We start from the raw sequence: 21,820 nt of genomic DNA, 5'->3' as shown, positions 1-21,820 counted from the left end.
TTGGGCACATGCAGGAGTCTGTCTGACTGCCTTCCCGTTTCCAGCTTTGGAAAAATGCAAAAAAATAAAAAAATAAAAATAAATAAAATTTAAAAAATAAAAATAAATCACCATTACTGTGGAACCGTTGGGCAGTTAGAAAATTTTACTACTAACAGAGATACAAAAATTACCCTGAACTGGACAAATGCTTTAAGAATCAAACCACCAAAACTGACACAAGAAGAAATGGAAAATTTGAATATTCCTTTTTCTATCCCTATATCTGTTAAAGAAGTCAAATCATAATTATAAACCTTCTCATAAAGAAAACTCTAGGCCAGATAGCTTCAATGGTGATTTTTTTTTAAGATTGTATTTACTGAATTTACAGAGAGAGGAGAGAGTGTGGTGGGAGAGGAAAGAGAAGTATCAACTCATAGTCATTTCATTTTAGTTGTTCATTGATTGCTTGTCGTATGTGCCTTGACCCAACAAGCCCCGTGTTTCAAACGGCGACTTCAGCATTCCAAGTGGACACTCTATCCACTCTACCACCATAGGCCAGGCTCTTCAATGGTGAATTCTATCAAGCTTTTTGGAATAATAATTACACTTATAGAATATAGAAGAGAGAACATTTCCCAACTCATTTTATGAGGTAGTATCACTCCAATACAAAGACAATGTAAGAAAACTATGCCATAATATCCAAGTGTAAATGTAAATATGATGGTGATATATCATATTATATGATGGTGGAATTTATGCCAGTTATACAAGTTTGGTTTAATAGTAAAAGTCAGTATATAGCCAGTTCTTATTATTCATGGATTCCATATTTGAAAATTTGCCCACTATAGCTAGAATTTATTTATAACTCCAAAATCAATACGTTATACTTTTGTGATCATTCTCAGATATCCAGTGAATAATTTGAGTTGCTTGTGTACATTCCTAGCTGACATTGGACAAAGCACTTTATATTCTTTCAGCTTTCATACTTGTGAATATAAGTATCTTTTACATGGTCTATTTAGTGCCATGTTTTTCTCTTTTTTTTTTTCTTTTTTCTTTTTTTTAGTGGCTTCTACCTGTAGTTCTGAAGTGCGTGTTCTGGTATTCCTAAGAACGAGAAGGCAGTTATGGAGAATATATGCGTGTTAGAAAAACTTTGTTCAGGCATGAGTAATAGTGTTGTTGGACATGATTTCAATGATATGAATCAATCATACATATTAAACAAGGTGTTTTTAAACAAATGCACATAAAACAGTTATGTGCATTGGTTCATGACAATCTGGTGATTGGAAGCTCATGGGTCTATTCCTGTATTTCCCCTAAGAGTATTCACTACTTTATTGTTCACAACGAAGTTTTAAGAACATCACTATCACAAAAAATGAGAATTGGTTGTATTTCATTCTGTTATCTAAGAGGAATGAAGAAAACCACATGATTATCTCAATTTATGCAGAAAATGCATTGGATAAAAATCAACACGTTAAAATTCTTTACATTAAAACTCTCAAGAAACTAGGACTAGAAGAGAACTTCCTAGTAAAAGGCAGCTTTAATATATATAACCTTCTAGATAACGTCATATTTCTGTCCTTGTTAGATCAGGAACAGAGTAAGCATTTCAACTCTTTTGACTCCTAGTCTGGAAAAATATTTATACTTGATTTTTTGCTATTAAATCTAAATTTTATATTCAAATGCAAAGATACATAAAATTCATATTGAAATGCAAATAGCCAAAATATGTTGTAAATGATAAAGTTGGAGACTTTATACTATACTGCCTGTGGACAGACATGTAGATCAATGGAACAGAATAGAATATCCAGAAATACTCTACCCAGACATTTCAATAAACGTTCTTAAGGTAGTTCAATGGGGAAAAGACTGTATTGTCAACAAATGAATTCTGGAACAAATGGAAGGGGTGATAATCTACGACCCTTCAAACTATACACAAAAATGAAATCTAAATGGATCAAAGAGTAAATGTCAAATGATAATTGAAAAATATATTGAAGAAAACAGGAGCAGATACACATCTACTGGAATGACTAAAATGAAAAAAATCTTATGGATAGTAAGTTTAATATCTTGATGTAAAGTGATTTATTAATAAGTATTAGCAATTGTTAAATTTCTAAAGAAAAATCTAACAATACTAAATAATGATGAGAATGTGAAACAACTGCAATTCTTATGCATTGTTGGTGGGAATGTAAACAGGTAAAACTATAGTTTGGGAAACATTTTGGCAGTGTCCTATAAAGTGAGACCTGTATTTGTTCTTTGACCCAGCATTTCTGCTACCATACCCAAGAGAAATTAAAACCTCTATTCATAAAAAGATGTACAAGAATGTTATTAACACAGTCATATGCCACTTAAGGATGGGGATATATTCTGAAAAATATATCATTAGGTGATTTCACAGGTGTGACTACCATAGGGTGTACTTACACAAAGTTAGGTGGTATAGTATAGCCTACTACACCGAGGCTACTTTGTATACTACCATTGTGTATGCACATTGACTCAAATGTCTTCATATGGGGCATGACTTTATCTGGTTTAGTCCTAATAGTGAAATCTGTAAACAATTTAAATCTCCCTCAGTAGGCTGTTGGTTAACCTAAAATACACTATACAGTATTGTATTAGTCCAGGCTGTCTGCCTGTCTGTCAATCTGTCAGTTATCTTCATCTTCATGTTATTAACACATTAGATAGAGATTTATTATAAGGAATTGGCTCAAAACAGTTATGGAGGTTAAGTCCAACCATCTGCAATAGGAAAGCTGGAGACCCAGGATTATCAATGGTATGGTTGCAGTCTGAGTTCAAAGGCCTGAGAACCAGGAGGAGAACTGATGCTCTAAATTCCAGTTTGAGTCTGAGCCTGAAGGCAGCAGAAGACCAGTGTCCCCGCTTGAAAGCAGTCATGCAGAGAAAGGGTGAATTCTCCTTTACTCAGTCTTTTTTGGTCTATTCAGGTCTTTTAATGAATTGGATGAGGGTCATCCATATTGGAGAGGGCAATCTGCCTATTCAGTCTACTAATTCAAAAGTTAATCTCATCCAGAAACACCCTCCCAAACACACCTACAATAATGTGGGGTGTTTTTTTTTGTTTTGTTTCGTTTTTTCTGAAGCTGGAAACGGGAAGGCAGTCAGACAGACTCCTGCTTGCGCCCGACCGGGATCCACCTGGCACGCCCACCAGGGGGCGATGCTCTGCCCATCTGGGGTGTCGCTCTGTCGCGACCAGAGTCACTCTAGCGCCTGAGGCAGAGGCCAAGGAGCCATCCCCAGCGCCCGGGCCATCTTTTGCTCCAATGGAGCCTGGGCTGCGGAAGGGGAAGAGAGAGACAGAGAGGAAGGAGAGGGGGAGGGGTGGAGAAGCAGATGGGTGCCTCTCCTGTGTGCCCTGGTTGGGAATCGAACCCGGGACTTCTGCACACCAGGCCGACGCTCTACCACTGAGCCAACCAGACAGGGCCCACCTACAATAATGTTTAACCAACTATCTGGATACCCCATGGCCCAGGCAAGTTGACACATATATTAATCATCATGTATTTCAATACAATGGAATACTCCTCAGCAATAAAAAAAGGAACAAACTGCTAATATACAAAAGATGAATCTCAATTGTGCTGAGTGAAAGCAGCCAGACACAAGAGTACATACTGTATGATTACATATACACTTACATGACATTTTAGAAACATTGATTTGTTGTTTCACCCATTTATATAAGAACTCTGCTTGGTGCTTCTTTGTACCCTGAGCGGTGACGGAACCTGCACCATTGGCATATGGGAATGATGCTCTACCAACCGAGCTACCATGTGACTTTAAAAAGAAAAAACTAAAAAGAAAGCAGGTGAAAGTTTACCTTGGTCCAAGACAGAAGGGTGTCTTCAAAGGGGCATTGTTTTGGGATAATGGCACCATTCTAAATCTTGATTGTGATGGTTTAAATGGATATATTTGTTCTTCAAAACTTCAAATTGGCCTGACCAGGTGGTGGCTCAGTGGATAGAGTGTCGGACTGGGATGCCGAGGACCCAGGTTCGAGACCCCAAGATAGCCAGCTTGAGCGCGAGCTCATCTGGCTTGAGCAAGGGGTTACTTGGTCTGCTAAAGGCCCACGGTCAAGGCACATATGAGAAAGCAATCAATGAACAACTAAGGTGTCGCAATGCACAACGAAAAGCTAATGATTGATGGTTCTCATCTCTCCGTTCCTGTCTGTCTCTGTCTATCCCTCTCTCTGACTCTCTGTCTCTGTAAAAGGCAAAAAACAAAACAAAAAAACTTCAAATTGTACACTAAAAAAGGGTTCTTATTATATATAAATTAAGTCTTTTGTTTAACAAAAGAATACTTGGATTTTAAATTTTCTAGAATAGTTTTTTTTTTTTAATTGATTTTTAGAGAGAGAAAGAGAGAGACAGAGAGAAGTGGGAGGAGCAGGAAGCATCAACTCCCATATGTGCCTTGACCAGGCAAGCCCAAGGTTTCGAACCGGTAACCTTAGTGTTCCAGGTTGACGCTTTATCCACTGCGCCACCACAGGTCAGACTAGAATAGTTCTTTTTTTGGGATATCATGTCTGTGGGAAATCAGTTTGGTCAAATAAATAATTTAGTTCATATTTGGATTAATTAAGTACTGTTCCTATATCAGTTATTATGTGTTAATATTTTATTGAAAACTCAGTGGAGAAATTAACTGAAGAAGAAACATGGCAACAACTGTAGAAATTAGAAATAAATTATAGAAATATTTTTTTTTCTAAATTTTCCTTTAACAGATTATATTTAAGTTCTCATGTAAGTTTATCATTTCAAAACAAATTTTAGTATCTTTAATATTCCAGTATATATTTTCCATCAGTTTTCTTGTTCTCCAATTTGGGACATATTATTTATGATTTTTGCTGCTGCCAATACAATGAATATCGTTGAATTTAAAGCCCTTTTCTACATTTGATTATTCTGTTTAGATAAAGATTATGAATTTTAAAAATATAGGTAGTAAGTCCATATGTCAAATTACAAAGGTATACTTGGGAAGACAGTGAAGTACCTCCCTTGTACCTCTGTCTGCCAGCAATCCAGTTCCCCTTCCTGGTGGCGGCCAGTATCATCATTTTTTTTTTTTTTAAGATTTTATTTATCCATTTGTATTGGAGAGAGAGAGAGAGAGGAAAATGATAGAACAGGGGGAGGAGCAGGAAGCATCAACTCTCATATGTGCCTTGACCGGGCAAGCCCAGGGTTTTAAACTGGCAACCTCAGCATTCTAGGTCGACGCTTTATCCACTGCGCCACCACAGGTAAGGCAGTATCATCATTTTTTGTATTTCCAGAGACATTTAAGTGTGTGTGTAGGAGGAAGGTTAGACAGTGGGTAAATGGACTTATACGTTTATAAAAGTTTAATCATACTGTGTATAGTATTTAAGATAAAATCAGATACATTTCATCTTACTTGAATTTAATAAAAGAGAAGGAAGCTAAAATGAAACTGAAGGAACCTTCAATTTAAATGTTCATTAAAAGAAATATCTCTGTAAGATTAAGAAAAGAGAGGTTAGAGTATCGCCCCCTGGTGGGCTTGCTGGGTAGATCCCAGTCAGGCGCATGTGGGAGTTTGTCTCTGCCTCTGCCTCCCCGCTTCTCACTTCAGAAAAATGCAAAAAAAAAAAAAAAAAAAAAGGAGGCTGGAGTAATATTTTTTTTAAGTGCTGGTAATGTATAAAAATTAAATTGGTAATAAAATGTGAATATTTTAGAATTCAGTAATAATTGAAACAAGTAAAATAGTCTTCATCTTTTACAGATGGGCAGAAATTGATAAAATACACTTTAAAATGTACACAGATGAAGCCCTGGCCGGTTGGCTCAGTGGTAGAGCATCGGCCTGGCGTGCAGGAGTCCCGGATTTGATTCCCGGCCAGGGCACACAGGAGAAGCGCCTATCTGCTTCTCCACCCCTCCCCCTCTCCTTCCTCTCTGTCTCTTTCTTCCCCTCCCGCAGCCCAGGCTCCATGGGAGCAAAGTTGGCCCTGGCACTGAGGATGGCTCCATGGCCTGTGCCTCAGGCGCTAGAGTGGCCTTGGTTGCAACAGAGCAACGCTCCAGATGGGCAGAGCATCGCCCCCTGGTGGGCATGCCGGGTGGATCCCGGTCGGGCACATGCGGGAGTCTGACTGCTTCCCCGTTTCCAACTTCAGAAAAATAAAAAAGGCCTGACCTGTGGTGGCACAGTGGATAACACGTCGACCTGGAAATGCTGAGGTCGCTGGTTCGAAACCCTGGGCTTGCCTGGTCAAGGCACATATGGGAGTTGATGCTTCCAGCTCCTCCCCCCTTCTCTCTCTCTGTCTCTCTCTCCTCTCTAAAAATGAATAAAGAAAAAAAGAAAAAAAAATTTTTTAAATAAAAATAAATAAATAAATAAAATGTACACAAATGAATAAATATTCTTTTGAGGTCAACATCCTTTCTGGTGGAAGGCTGTACTTTAAAACTTTTATGTTTATTATTGGATATACAAATTGATGTCCAGAAACTTTTTCACAAAAAGGTAATTAAGTGTAAAAAGATATATCTGCCACTGAAAATGTCCATCAATATGGGGTTAAGTTATGGTGTATCCATTCAATAGGTTACTCTACAGCTCTTAAAAATTGTGGTATATTACAGATTTATGTTTATTGCAGTGGTTATAGGTTCTTGACATGCCTTTTTTATTTCTCAAAAATAAGTCATAGCATGACAGTACCTCATTTATATAAAATTGTGTTTGTAAGTATAGACATTTTTGGAAATAAATAATAAAAATGGTTATTTTGCTTGGCTAATTTTTTTTTACTGCTAGGTTTCTATATACAGAATATTTTATCATTTTTCTACTTAAAAAAGGAAAGGTTCCCCCCCTTTTATGAGCAAATGACTACATCAAGTATATACTTTCTGCTTGTTAAATGATTTTGTGGATAACAGGGACTACATACAACCTTTAGGCCAGTACCTGATCAAGTTCTACAAATACCTAAATCTAACAAGGGCAGTAGAACCTTTGTAATATAATACTTACGGGCATGGTTTGGGATGCTCTACTGCCATTGAAGCTACACAGGAACCAGTTGAACTGGTACAGATGGTTGGAGAGTTCTGGACTCCAGAGCCCAAGGCATTGACTGAAATTTTTAGTGCTGCACCCTGCTGTAGTTAATGTCTATAAAGATTCGATTTTTAAAGAACAAAACCAAAAATGTCTTGTTTTGATTTACTTTTTTTTAGTTTTATTGAGGTATAATGAACAAAATTGTAAGACATTTAAAGTCTACATTGTGATGATTTGATATGCATTGTAAAACAATTCCTCCCATCTATTTTACTAACACATTTATCACCTCACGTATTTTTTTTTGTGAGAACATCTAAGTTCTATTCTCTTTTAGCGCATTTCAATTATACAACAGTGTCATCAACTATAGGCACCATGTTATACATCAGATCCTCAGACCTTACTTACTTAAAGCTAAAAGTTTGTACCCTTTCATCAACCTTTCCCTGTTTTCCCTGGCGACCTGTTTTCCTACTCTGTTTCTGTGTTTGACTTATTTTCTTTCTTTTTTTTGATTCCCCATATAAGTGATACCATGCAGTATTTGTTGATTTACTTTGGAAAGACAAGAGTATCTGAATTTATTGCAGGCACCTACCCTTGTTGACAGGCGTAGTAACTTTAGAAGTCATTCTCTTCTCTGCCTATATGTCAGGTACTGTCTTAATCATTGGGATGGGGGAAAGTAAAATACCTGTTCTCCAATATATCACTGTCTAGTGGAGCACTGGAACTGTCAAGGGACCATTTCAGTGAACTATGCTATGGCAACCCACAAGAAGGCTTTTGACCTAGATGTTGATGTGTTTCCTAATCATCAATTAGTCAAACCAAAAAAAGACAACTAGAGAGAGACAAAGACTTGAAGACATCAAGGAATGGCACATGTTGGGAACTGAAAGTTGTTAAGCATGGTAGGGATTGAGATAGTCCAGGCAAGAAAGGGAGGCTAGAGAGGCCAGATTATGAAGGGTCTTCTCAGTTGTCAGAGTTTTTTCCTTATAAACACAGCTTTTGTTCACGTAGGTAGGGAATGTTAAGAGTCATCTTTGATTCTTGGAGTTGCCTTTCTTTCCTTGTAACTCCTCTATTAATTAGACACAAATCTTGTCAATTTTGGGAATCTGGATTGAAATGGAATAATGACAAGCTAGATGTAAACTGTATGTTCTTTAGAGCAGACTTTAACTTATTTATTTATTTAATTATTATTATTTTTTTAACTTAGTTATTTTTATTTTTAGGGCTTAGTGCTGGCTTACAGACCCCTTAGTAAATGTTATGAATGAGTTATAGGAAGAGAGTTCAAAAGAAAAAATTTTAATATTTTTACATGTGACCATGTATAACTATACTAATCTCCATTTCATTATATAAAATCTAATAGGAGGTCTAGTTGAAAAGTTACTCTGCCCTGGCTGGTTGGTTCAGCAGTAGAGCATTGATTGGTGTGTGGAAGTTCTGGGTTCAATTACCAGTCAGGGCACATAGGAGAAGTGACCATCTGCTTCTCCACCTCTTCTGTCTCATTCTCTTTTCCTCCCACAGCCATGGCTTTAATGGTTTGAGCAAGTTGTCCCTGGGCGCTGAGGATGGCTCCATGGCCTCACCTCAGGTGTTAAAATAGCTCTGTTGCCGAGCAATGGAGCAGCAGCTCCAATGTGCAGAGTGTCACCTGGTAGGGGCTTGCTAGGTGGATCTTGGTCAGGGCACATGTTGGGAGTATATCTCTCTGCTTCCCACCTCTTACTTAATTTAAAAAAAAAGTCAACTCTTAAATCAGTAATTTGCAGAGCCGTGGGCCATGTTGAATTTTTAAAACATGTAGTACCTGTTTAGTCAGTAGCACTAACCTCTTTTCCCTTAGATTATCAAATAAAAAAATGACAGCAGCCAACACAACAGTAGCCATCAGTATGAATACCCTGTCTCGAATCATAAATTTATGTCATGTAATAGAGTTGCAAATTATTGGTCATACTGCATAATAAGGTTGTAGCTGATTGGTTAATTCCTGGTATCAGAAATCCTTATATACAAGTATAGACACCTGATTTTTTTTTTTTAGTCACTTTGGAGCAAAAAGAGTAGGTAATTACTATTATATTTTTGGAAATCAATAAAAGTTATACCTTTTTTTGTTAGATCAGCAAAAAATATGTTTTTGGTGTGCCACAGAATTTTGGTAATTTATGTGTGCTATGAGATGAAAATAGTTCAAAATCACTGTCTTAGCTCATTAAAAATCTTGAGTTCCAAGAGATAGTATTGTTAATATTTCCTGTAAATACCCTTTTAAGTTACTAAGCGGGTATTTAATGTGTATGTTGGCCTATTGTTGATATTAAAGTTTTTTGAATAGCCCTGGTCGGATAGTTTGGTTGGTTAAAAGCGTCCCGAAGCACAGAAGTTGCCAGTTTGATCCTCGGACAGGACACATACAGGAATACATTGATATTTCTGGCTTTCCCTCCCTGCTGCTCTCACTAAAATTAATCAAAAAAGTTTTTAAAATAAGTTTATGTTACAGTGTTTCATTTAAACACTCAGAACATTTTAAAGGTATTTTGTTTTTTTTATGGCATAGCAAAATAAATTGGGAGAATCACAAATTGACATTTTTCAAACCCAAACTTGGTAAAATTTATATCTTGTAAGTAAGTTAGCTTGAATAACAAAAAATGTAAAGATTTGGCCCTGGCCGGTTGGCTCAGCAGTAGAGCGTTGCCCTGGCGTGTGGGAGTCCCGGGTTCGATTCCCGGCTGGGGCACACAGGAGAGGCGCCCATCTGCTTCTCCACCCCTCTCCCTCTCCTTCCTCTCTGTCTCTCTCTTCCCCTCCCGCAGCCAAGGTTCCATTGGAGCAAAGATTGCCCGGGTGCTGAGAATGGCTCTGTGGCCTCTGCCTCAGGCGCTAGAATGGCTCTGGATGCAACAGAGTGACGCCTCAGAGGGGCAGAGCATCGCCCCCTGGTGGGCATGTCGGGTGGATCCCGGTCGGGCACATGCCGGAGTCTGTCTGTCTCCCCGTTTCCAGCTTTGGAAAAATGAGAAGAAAAAAAAAGTATTAAGATTCTTTTTTTTAGATATGTATGAAATAAGTTAGTACTTTTTCTTTTAACAAATTGGTAGTTTGTCAATTACTAAATTTTTATATAATAAATATTTTGTATTAGTTTGAAAAACAAAATCTTGAAAATGGAATCAAACCCATTAGTAAGGTCTATTTGATTAGTTGAACTGGACTGGTGAGTAGCTGACACCATTAGAAGGAAGAAAAGTGCCAGACAGATTTTAGCAATTTGATTTTAATGAATAATTTACTAGTGGGTTTGTTGTACCTTTTTCTTTCTAGTTAAGAACAGTCTTTTTGTGACTGTCTCACTAGAGATCAGGTTTTTATTTGGAAGAAAAATTAATAGTGTGTATTTGTTGCTTTTCATGTGTCATAGTTAATAGTGTGGGCACATATGTTTTCTTAAGCCTTATGGATATGCACTGCATTTCTTTTCTCTTTACTATAAAAGGGAAGACTGTATGCAGAGATTGTTAGCATTTACAACAATTAGGCATTGCTTTAATGAAATAATTGTGTCATGTTGAAAGCAAATGATGTATCTGAGGCATATCTGTAAAGCAACCTTAATGATTATCAGCAACACAGCTGTTGTAACTCTTATCTTAGTGGAATTGAATCTTTTATTTGGGTCACATAATTAGCAATGGAACTTTTATATTTGTAACTCTGCAAGACCCTTATTAAGACATAATGCAATAATAAAAGTAAAAGAGAGGTGTCTTAAAGTTTTTATATGTGGCTGTTGCGGAAACAGTGACTAATTGAAGACCACATAGAGCGCACCGAGGGACATGGGAGAGACCACCTCACAATCCCCTATACCAGTGGTCAGCAAACCGTGGCTAGCGAGCCTCATGAGGCTCTTCCACAAAATACCACCTGTGAATTAATAACAGTGTACCTACCTATATAGTTTAAGTTAAAAAAATTTGGCTCTGTTGACAAATGAGTTTGCTGACCACTGCCCTATACAGGTTTCATAAGATGGCCTCTACCCTCAGCCCTTACAGGTATTTATTGATACACACAAATTGAAGCAGGGATGCGAATGAGGAAGTCAGGAAGGGGAACTTTAGAGCAAATGAAAAGGCAAGGGAGTAGTTCAAATGTCCCCATCTTTTGATTAATCAGAATTGCTAATTCTATTCATGTTGTGTTGTGTTCAGCACAGTACTGCTGTTCTGTACTTTTGTCACTAAAGCCACCGTGGCTTTTCTCTCAGGGCACTGAACTCTATCCCTGTTCTATATTCCTATTCAGGGCCTCTACAAATGGCCTTAAGTGTAAGTTAGTTGTTATATAGAACTAGAATAGTGGTCGGCAAACTCATTAGTCAACAGAGCCAAATATTAACAGTACAATGATTGAATTTCTTTTGAGAGCCAAATTTTTTAAACTTAAACTATATAGGTAGGTACATTCCTTATCGAGGTAGCACCCACATGTGGTATTTTGTGGAAGAGCCACACTCAAGGGGCCAAAGAGCCACATGTGGCTCCTGAGCCACAGTTTTGCCAACCTGGAAACTAGAATGATAGTTTTCATTTTTTGCTTATATCTAAGTACATAACCTGTAGCTTGAAATAAAACAGATTTTTGCATACGTGCCTTCAATATAGCTCCTATAGCCTGATTAATATGGTTTCTTATGGTCTATTTGTTGTAACAAAATCTCATTGAGATACGTGTCTTACAGAGCTAGATTAAAGTGGAATTTAGACTTCATCTTAACTGCCTTATGTCCTCTTGAGTATTGATAGTATAATGATAAATGGGTATTTTACATATTATACCAGCTTAATTTTAAAACCAAGATGAACATTTCTTTTTTTCTCTTCTGAAGTGAGAAGTGGGGAGGCAGAGAGGGACAGACTCCTGCATGCGCCCTACCAGGATCCACCCAGCATGCCCACTAGGGGGCAATGCTCTACGCATCTGGGGCATTGCTCTCTTGCAACCGGACAAGATGAACACTTTTTAAATGGGTGTGTGTGTGTGTGTGTGTGTGTGTGTGTGTGTGTGTGTATTGGTCATTTTTTTGTAGAAATAATTGCAGTAAGATAATAATGCACCAAGATCTTGTGTACACTTTGCCTAGTTTCCCCAGATAACGTTTTGTAGAATATTCTACAATACCACAACCAGGATATTGACATTGTACAATCCATTGCTCTGTTCAGATTTCTTCAGTGTTACTTGAACTCTTTTGTGGAAAGTGGAATTCTATACTGTTTAATCTTCTTTGTATGTTTGTATATCCACCACTGCAGTCAAGATACTGAATATTTTGTTATCAAAGGGTCCCTGTATGTTGCCCTTTTATAAAACCGGCTTCTCTCCTGGCACTGTATTTTTCCTCCCCTATTTCTAATCTCTGGCAACCACTAACTTCTCTCCATTTCTAAAATTTTGTCATTTCAAAAATGTTACATAAATGAAATGGTATATTTCATATATAAATGAAATAATATATTTGAGAATGACAGTTTTCACTCAGTATAATTACCTGGAGATTGAATCAAGTTTGTATGGCTCAGTAGCTTATTTCTTTTTTATATTTAAGTTCAAAAACTCCTATCTAGTTTAAAATTTAGTTTCTGCTTTGTTTCCTCCCTAATTTAAATATTTATCTTAAATCCAGGTGACAAAACACGACCGCCTTCCTCAAGCCCCTCTACTATTATTCGCCGCACTTCCTCTCTCGATACACTTGCTGCTCCATACCTTGCAGGGCACTGGCCTCGTGACAGTCATGGACAAGCTGCTCCTTGCATGAGAGACAAAGCTACACAGGTAGGTGTATTACAGTTCTTATTCTGAAGTATTTTACTCTGAAATTCTTTCTTGTAATATTTGTTCTGGGCCTGACCTGTGGTGGTGCAGTGGATCAAGGTACCCACCTGGAATGTTGAGGTCGCTTGTTTGAAACCCTTGGATTGCCTGGTCAAGGCACATATGGGAGTTGATGCTTCCTGCTTCTTCCCCCTTCTCTCTCTCCCTCGCTCTCTCTTCTCTCTAAAATGAATAAATAAAATCTTAAAAAAATATTCTATCTCTGACCAAATTGTTAAAACATTAGTCTATATTAGAATAACCTGAAAAGTTTATCAAAAGTGCAGATTCCCAGGCCTTACCTCCAGATATTCTGTAGTAGATTTTGGTTGAGGCTTGAGAATATGCTTTAACCCAGTGATGGGCAATCTTTTTAGCTTGGTGTGTCAAAATTCGCCAAAAAACCGAGCGTAACTCAGGTGGTGTGTCACTTCGAGAAAAAACCCATAATTTTGCAATAGTTAATAGTTTAAATAATTGTAATATGTAACTATTTAATAAACCAAAAACTAATTATTTAACTTACCTGCTTAGTGACTTCTTTGTTCATCTGTCAGTCGGTTTCTTTTGTTGGTCTTGATATTATTTAACTTGTGTGGGGTGCTGTGAACTAAGATAATTGAGGGGGAGAGGGAATTCTTTAATTAACCTGCCTATTAGTGACTTAATTTTTTTTTTATTTTTTCAGAGACAAAGCGCAAGTCAGAGAGAGGGATAGATAGGGACAGACAGGAATGGAGAGAGATGGGAAGCATCAATCATCAGTTTTTCGTTGCAACACCTTAGTTGTTCATTGATTGCTTTCTCATATGTGCCTTGACCGTGGGCCTTCAGCAGATCGAGTAACCCCTTGCTCAAGCCAGCGACCTTGGATCCAAGCTGGTGAGCTTTTTGCTTAAACCAGATGAGCCCGCGCTCAAGCTGGTGACCTCGGGGTCTCGAACCTTGGTCTTCTGCATCCCAGTCCGACGCTCTATCTGCTGTGCCACCGCCTGGTCGGGCAGTGACTTTTTTGTTGCTGAATTTCATTTGCTAAATCATCAATTGAAGGTTGGTATTTTGTACACTTCAAGCCCAAGGAAGCGCTGCTGACTTCATCGGTCAATCTGTTTCTTTTGTTGATTTTGACATTATTTAAAGCTGAGAATAAAGTCTCACAAAAGTACGTAGAGGGAAAAATTGTGAGTAAAGCTATTGCTGTATTTTTCAGGGTGCTAAAAGTGTCTGGTAATCGGTTCCAGGCACTCCAAATTTCCTGTTTATAGTGGCACTCCTCTTGAATCTCCAAGCAGCACCTTTCCAGATTCTCAAGCTTTGACCTCAAGTCAGCAAACACCTGAGCCCAGATGCTGTCTTGAAATTCTGCAAGTTGCATCTTATGTAAATAAGATGGCTGCCGCTATTTCTAATGGCGGGAAACGGCACCCATAGCATGGGCCCTCGCCTCCCCCTCACTTATCTTAGTAATGATGGTCAGTTAGAAATCCACGACACCCCAGAACAGTAGATTGAATGATGATTGCTGTGGTTATGTGGTTGCTGGTAATGGCAATCACAGGGCCCCCAGAGATGCGTCCCCCACAGCATTCCACTGCTCCCTGCTCTGCCGGCCAGAAGTGAGGTCAAAGATCCCCTAACGGCCTAACCAGAAGTCCCAGAACTAGACGCTCTGTGCCGGAAGTTCTGTTGTTTTGGCCTACAGACCTCCGGCACAGAGTGTCTACACTACAGAAAATGTTTTATCCTTGGGTACTGCACCTGGCCATGCAAGAGCCAAGGATGAAACGTCCTTCTCGGCATGCAGCCCCATACTTCTCTGGTATGCGACTGCGTGTCATCAAAAATGGCTACGCATGTTAGTGCTGACACGTGTGTCATAGGTTCGCCATCACTGCTTTAACCAGTACCCAGGGTAATTCCCATTTATGCTCATAATTTATAGCATAAATTTTATACACACTATTTTTCCACATTTTATAGTTATAAGAACATCACTATATGCCGCAGACCAGCACAGCTCGTAATTCTGGCTCTTGAGGGAGAACGGTGTGGAATTAAGAAAATAGACTCATTGGCCCTGGCCGGTTGGCTCAGCGGTAGAGCGTCGGCCTAGCGTGCGGAGGACCCGGGTTCGATTCCCGGCCAGGGCACACAGGAGAAGCACCCATTTGCTTCTCCACCCCTCCGCCGCACTTTCCTCTCTGTCTCTCTCTTCCCCTCCCGCAGCCAAGGCTCCATTGGAGCAAAGATGGCCCGGGCGCTGGGGATGGCTCTGTGGCCTCTGCCCCAGGCGCTAGAGTGGCTCTGGTCGCAATATGGCGACGCCCAGGATGGGCAGAGCATCGCCCCCTGGTGGGCAGAGCATCGCCCTCTGGTGGGCGTGCCGGGTGGATCCCGGTCGGGCGCATGCGGGAGTCTGTCTGACTGTCTCTCCCCGTTTCCAGCTTCAGAAAAATGAAAAAAAAAAAAAAAAAAAAAAAAGAAAATAGACTCATTAAGTAAAAAGGATGGGATCGGGAGGACTCTTCAATGCTGATGGCAATATCCTAGAGCTCATAGCCCCCAGTTTGCTTTATTATATAGCCATATGCAAATAAGAAAGTCTTTGATACAAAGTTACACATCTAAGGCAAAAACAGGAACTCTCCCAAGGCATAAACAGGAATCCCCTCACCATGCATAAGCGAAATCAGCCAACATCTGAACAAACAAAAGGTGAGAGGAGGGCCTGTAAATTCCTTCCAGCAACTTAAGCAAGCAAGTGAAGTGGGTGCAAATACTCAGCTTCATAGCCAATAAGGAGGTGGGGAGGGGAGAGAACTTAGCCTTTTGCTAAGCCTTGAATTTACAAAGGCTTTTTGCCACTTGCAGTCTACAACTATATATATGTATATCTTTTTGGGGGGTTTTTTTGTGACAGAGAGAGACAGAGGAGGACAGATAGGGACAGACAGACAGGAATGGAGAGAGATGAGAAGCATCAACTCTTCATTGCAGTTCCTTAGTTGTTCATTGATTGCTTTCTCATATGTGCCCTCACTGGGGGGCTACAGCAGAACGAGTGACTCCTTGCTGAAGCCAGCGACCTTGGGCTCAAGCCATTGACCTTGGGCTTCAAGCCAGGGACCCTGCGCTCAAGCTGGTGAGCCCGTGCTCAAGCTGGCAACCTTGGGGTTGTGAACCTGGGTTCTCTGTGTTCCAGTCCAATGCTCTGTGCACTGCACCGCTGTCTGGTCAGGCATCACAATATATTTAATAAGGAATTTGGACTTAAAAATTTGTAATAGTATTACTTTGCTTTCAACCTTTTTTTTTTTTTTTTTTTTTACAGAGACAGAGAGTCAGAGGGATAAACAGGGACAGACAGACACAGGAACAGAGAGATGAGAAGCATTAATCATTAGTTTCTCGTTGCGCATTGCGACACCTTAGTTGTTCATTGATTGTTTTCTCATATGTGCTTTGACCACGGGCCTTCAGCAGACCGAGTGACCCCTTGCTCGAGCCAGCGACCTTGGGTTTAAGCTGGTGAGCTTTGCTCAAACCAGATAAGCCCGCGCTCAAGCTTGAGACCTTGGGGTCTCAAACCTGGGTCCTCGGCATCCCAGTCCAACACTCTATCCTCTGGTCCACCACCTGGTCAGGCTCAACCTTATCTTATACAGCAGGTCCTTAAATACTGTCATTTCATTATAATGTTGATGAGTTGTCATAGGAATGTAATTTGCTTATGGTTAACCATAAAAAAGTTAAGTGTTTATGGTAAAATTGGTTTTGTTACACAATTTTGCTTAATGTCACAGAACCTATATGTGAAATTAAGTGAAGACCTAACTGTATTTTTGTGCCAAAAATGTTTGTGATGTAGATGGGGATTATATTACATTGTTAATAGAGTCTATAAATGTGAATATCCTAACAGAGGAACTCTGGAAGCAAAGTTTTATACTTTTAGATTTAGAACTTTTTTTAATTAAAAGAATCTTAGAGCCCTGGCCTGTTGGCTCAGCAGTAGAGCATCAGCCTGGTGTGCAGAAGTCCCGGGTTCGATTTCCGGCCAGGGCACACAGGAGAGGCACCCATCTGCTTCTCCACCCCTCCCCCTCTCCTTCCTCTCTGTCTCTCTCTTCCCCTCCCGAAGCGGAAGCTCTATTGGAGCAAAGATGGCCCGGGCGCTGGGGATGGCTCCTTGGCCTCTGCCCCAGGCGCTAGAGTGGCTCTGGTCGCAACAGAGCGACGCCCCGGAGGGGCAGAGCATCGCCCCCTGGTGGGCAGAGCATCGCCCCCTGGTGGGTGGATCCCGGTCGGGTGCATGCGGGAGTCTGACTGTCTCTCCCCGTTTCCAGCTTCAGAAAAATACAAAAAAAGAAAAAAAGAAAGAATCTTAGATCATTTATATCTGCTTTCTGTTTATAAATGAGGAAACTGAGGTCATAGGTCATAAAGGCAGTTGATGACTGCATCTTAATTTGGTATAGTTTCTTTTGTAGTATCTATTACAATTATGATTAAATAAAATATTTGTGTAATTATTTAATGTGTCTCATACTCGTTGATGGTGAACCCATGAAGGCTTGTCCATTTCTGTATTTTCATCCCTAAAATTTAGTGCTATACCTGATAAATTAAACACTCAGGGAGTGTTTGCAAAGGAATGAATGAGCAGAACAATTAAAGCTTTATTGCTAATGAAGAATGAAAATCATTTAGCCCTGGCCAGCTGGCTTAGTGGTCGAGTGTTGGCCTGGTGTGTGGATGTCCCAGGTTCCATTCCTGATCAGGGCACACTGGAGAAGTAGCCATCTGCTTCTCTACTCCTCTCCCTCTCGCTTCTCTCTTCTCCTCCCCTCCTGCAGCCATGACTCAATTACAGCGAGTTGGCCCCAGCACTGAGGATGGCTCCATGGCCTCCACCACAGGCGCTAGAAAATGGTTCTGGTTGCAACGGAGCAAGGGCCGGGCCCCAGATGAGTAGAGCATTGGCCCTAGTGGGCTTGCTGCGTGGATCCTGGTTGGGGCACATGCAGGAGTCTGTCTCTGCCTCCTCTCCTTTCACAAAAAAAAAAAAAAAAAAAAAATGGAAATCACTTAAAGAATTAAAAAAATCCTTTATACTTATTGTTGAAAATCTCCTAAGGTACATTTCAATTTAGACTTAAAATTTACATCATTAGTGATTATTTGATTCTAGCACTCTATGAGAGACTGATCTTTTAAATTCCCTAATGTATGTATACCAGTTAATTAAGTCAACATTTTAAAATTTGGTAAGATATATGTAACAAAATTTAACATTTTGACCATTTTGGAAGTATAAAATTTAGTGGCATTAATTACATCAGCACTGTCTAGTTCCAAAATATTTTAGCACCCTCTCCTTTCTCCAGGCCCTGGAAACTTCTATTGAATTTTCTTTTTCTATGAATTAGCTCAATCAAGGTGTTTCATATGACATATTGCCCTTATACATCTGGCTTATTTTGCTTAGAAAAATATTTTCAAGGTTGATCCATATTATAGCATGTATCAGAACTTCATCTTTTTCATGGTTGTATAATATTATGTTGTAAGATCATACCACACATTGTTTATTCATTTACCTATTAATGGACATTTGGGTTGTTTATAAATTTTGGTTATTGTGAACAGTGCTGAAGTGAACATCAGTGTACTGTTTGAGTCCTTGCTTTCAGTTTCTTTTGGTATGTACCTAGGAGTAAAATTGCTGGGTCATATGTTTAGCTTTTAAAGGAATTGCCAAACTGTTTTCCACACCAGCTACACCATTTTACATTGCTACTATCTGTGTATAATGGCTGCAGTTACTCCACATCCTCACCAACACTTGTTCTTTTTTTTTTTTAATTATCGCCATCTTAGTAGATATGAAATAGCATCTTACAATTTTGATTTTTATTTCCCTAACGACTGAAGATGTTGTGCATCTTATTATGCGCTTATAGGCAATTGGTATATCTTCTTTGGTGCTTAGGCACTTTCTTAACATGTCTGTGCCTCTGTTTCCCTTTTGTAAAATGGGGAAAATAATACTACCTATCCTTTAAGGTTATTACGCGGATTAAACAGGAAATACATGTTAAACACTTAGAACAGTATCTGGCACATAATAAGCATTCAGTAAATGTTTGCTATTAAAATGACTAGCTTTGATTATTGTCTGATTAGAACAATAGTGACATGTAGATTTCAGCTCCTGTATAACTTGTCAATTGCTGTTAGCTTCCTGGAGCGATTATGTTGAAAAAGATTCAGGCTAAAGATGACTGGGACTAATTAGTAATGTCTGCCCTGGATGAGGGGTCTGGGGCGTTTTTATCATTCCTGGTCCAGATGGTATAATGGAAATAATGAATGATTTTTTTTTTTTTTTTTTTTTTGAGAGAGAGAGGGGAACAGGAAGGGAAGAGAGGGTGAGGAGAAAATCAACTTATAGTTGCTTTCACTTTAGTTGTGCATTGATTACTTCTAAGAGAGTGAGAAGCATCAACTTGTAGTTGTAGTTCTCATATGTGCCTTACCTGGGGCTGAGCCAGTGTCCCCTTGTTCAAGCCAGCATCCTTTGGGCTCAAGCTAGTGAACTTTGGGGTTGTGTGGACGATTTCCCCGCTCAAGCCAGCAACCCCATGCTGATGAGCCCACGTTCAGAGCCAGCAAACTTGAGGTTTTGAACCGGTAACCTCAGTGTTCTAGGTCATTGCTTTCCCCACTGCGCCACCACTGGTCAGGCTAAACCTAAAAAATAAAAATTGCTTTCTTTCTTTTTTTTTTTTTTTAACAGAGACAGAGAGAGGGATAGACAGGGACAGACAGACAGGAACGGAGAGATGAGAAGCATCAATCATCAGGTTTTTTTTCATTGCCACACTTTAACCGCGGGCCTCTTGGGTCCAAGCTTGTGAGCTTTTTGCTCAAACCAGATGAGCCTGCGCTCAAGCTGGCGACCTCGCACCTGGGTCCTCGGCATCCCAGTCCGACGCTCTATCCACTGCGCCATCACCGGGTCAGGCAAAAAATTTCTTTTTTAAACTTAAGTGATATTCAGCTTTACTTTTTATCAGTACCTACGAAAGTTTTATAATGCAACAAAATAGAAAGCTTCTTAGTTGAAGAAAAATTATTTTCTGAATTAGGAGTTTAAGTAAAATGAATGATTTTTGCTAAGTATTTTTTCCTGTCTGCATGTCTCATTACTGAAATTAGCAAAGCTATTGTTTTTTGTTAACTTTTGTCTTGCTAATTAGTACTCTTGTTCTCATTATTTTTAATTTGTTCCTAACAAATTATAGGAAACTTCCAGTTCCTTTGCTTTTCCTTGAATTAATTTTTATGCTTAACATTAATATCTTTAGTAATTATCCTGATTGTTAAAGTATTTTTTATTTTGAAAAAGCCTCAAGTTTACAGAAACGTGGCAAGAACATTTTTCCATGTTTTGCTTATTTGTGTATGTATAATTGTATTAATATTATTTGCTAATTGTTAATAACGTGGTTCTGACAACTCTTTTCAGATACTTTAGCATGTATATATGAGTGTAGACTTTAAAATATTACTGATATAATTACCAAGTTTAGGAGATTTAACATTTATATAATGCCATTATTTAATATGTGTTACATAACACAAATTTTTTCAGTTTCCCCAGTCATGTTCTCTGTAGCAATTTCTCCTATAAGCCAGAATCGAGTCAAGGAACACACATAGCAGTTAGATGTGATGTTTCTTTAGTATCCTTTAATCTGGAATAGTCCTGCAGCTTTTCTTTGTCATTTATGGCATTGAGATATATATTTTTTTTTCTCCCCATTTAGAAATTAAATTTACTGTGTTGACATTGATCAATACGAGGACATAGGTTTCAGGTAAACACTTCTACAGCATTTGAACTGTTGATTGTGTTGTGTGTCCATCACCCAAAGTCAAATAATTTTCCGTTATTGTATATTCGTCCCTTATGAGTGCTTCTGCACTTCATCCTCCTTTGCTACTGCAGATTTTTGTCCTCTCCCCCTTTTATGTTACTGTTATCACAGATTATCCTTGTTTATATTGTATTGTAGCTTTGTTGGAGCTTTTACTTGTAGTGTAGTTTTGTTTTGTTCTTTGTATCCGGTAGAGTAATCCCCTTGAGTATTTTCTGCAGTGGGGGTTTTCTGGTGAAAAATTCCTTCAGGTTATGCATTTTTGGAAAAGTAAGTTGTTTTGTTTTTTAGCAAGAGAGGAAAAATACAAAAAATAAAAAGAGGGAGAGAGGAAGGGCGAGAGATGAGAAGCATCAACTTGTAGTTGTGACACTTTAGTTGTTCGTTGATTGCTTCTCATACATGCCTTGACCGGGAGGCTCCAGCAGAGCCAGTGACCATAAGCTTCAAGCTAGTGACCTTTGGGCTCAAACTAGTGATCTTGGGATCATCATGTTGATGATCTCATGCTCAAGCCCACAACCCTGTGCTCAAGCTAGCGAGCTTTCTCTCAAGCCAGATGAGCCTGTGCTCAAACTGGCAGCTTCGGGGTTTTGAACCTGGGACCTCAACATCCCAGTTTGATGCTCTGTCCACTGCACCACCACCGGTCAGACCTGGAAAATTTTTTATTTTTTCTTCATATTTGAAGAATGACTTGGATGGATATAGTATTCTTGGCTGGTAGTTCTCTTTCAACTTCTCACGTTTGGGTTCACTCTCTTTTGACTTATAGAGTTTCTGCTGAGATGTCTGCTGATAACCTGATGGGCCTGCCTTTATAT

At 39.2% G+C, this 21,820-nt stretch overlaps 1 protein-coding gene across 1 annotated transcript in view; it reads left to right on the top strand.

Moving 5' to 3' along the window:
* FAM117B (family with sequence similarity 117 member B) overlaps positions 1 to 21,820 on the top strand; it is an 89,256-nt gene that overhangs the window by 23,128 nt on the left and 44,308 nt on the right. Inside the window, exon 2 of the mRNA XM_066345491.1 lies at positions 12,863 to 13,014. Within this exon, the coding sequence (XP_066201588.1) occupies positions 12,863 to 13,014 (152 nt within the window). The remainder of the gene's footprint in view (positions 1 to 12,862; positions 13,015 to 21,820) is intronic.

This window comes from Saccopteryx leptura, chromosome 7, assembly GCF_036850995.1.
Source record: "Saccopteryx leptura isolate mSacLep1 chromosome 7, mSacLep1_pri_phased_curated, whole genome shotgun sequence".
Taxonomy (NCBI): domain Eukaryota; kingdom Metazoa; phylum Chordata; class Mammalia; order Chiroptera; family Emballonuridae; genus Saccopteryx; species Saccopteryx leptura.
Note: the sequence above shows the minus strand (reverse complement) of the source record. Positions and strands in the feature narration are given on the sequence as shown.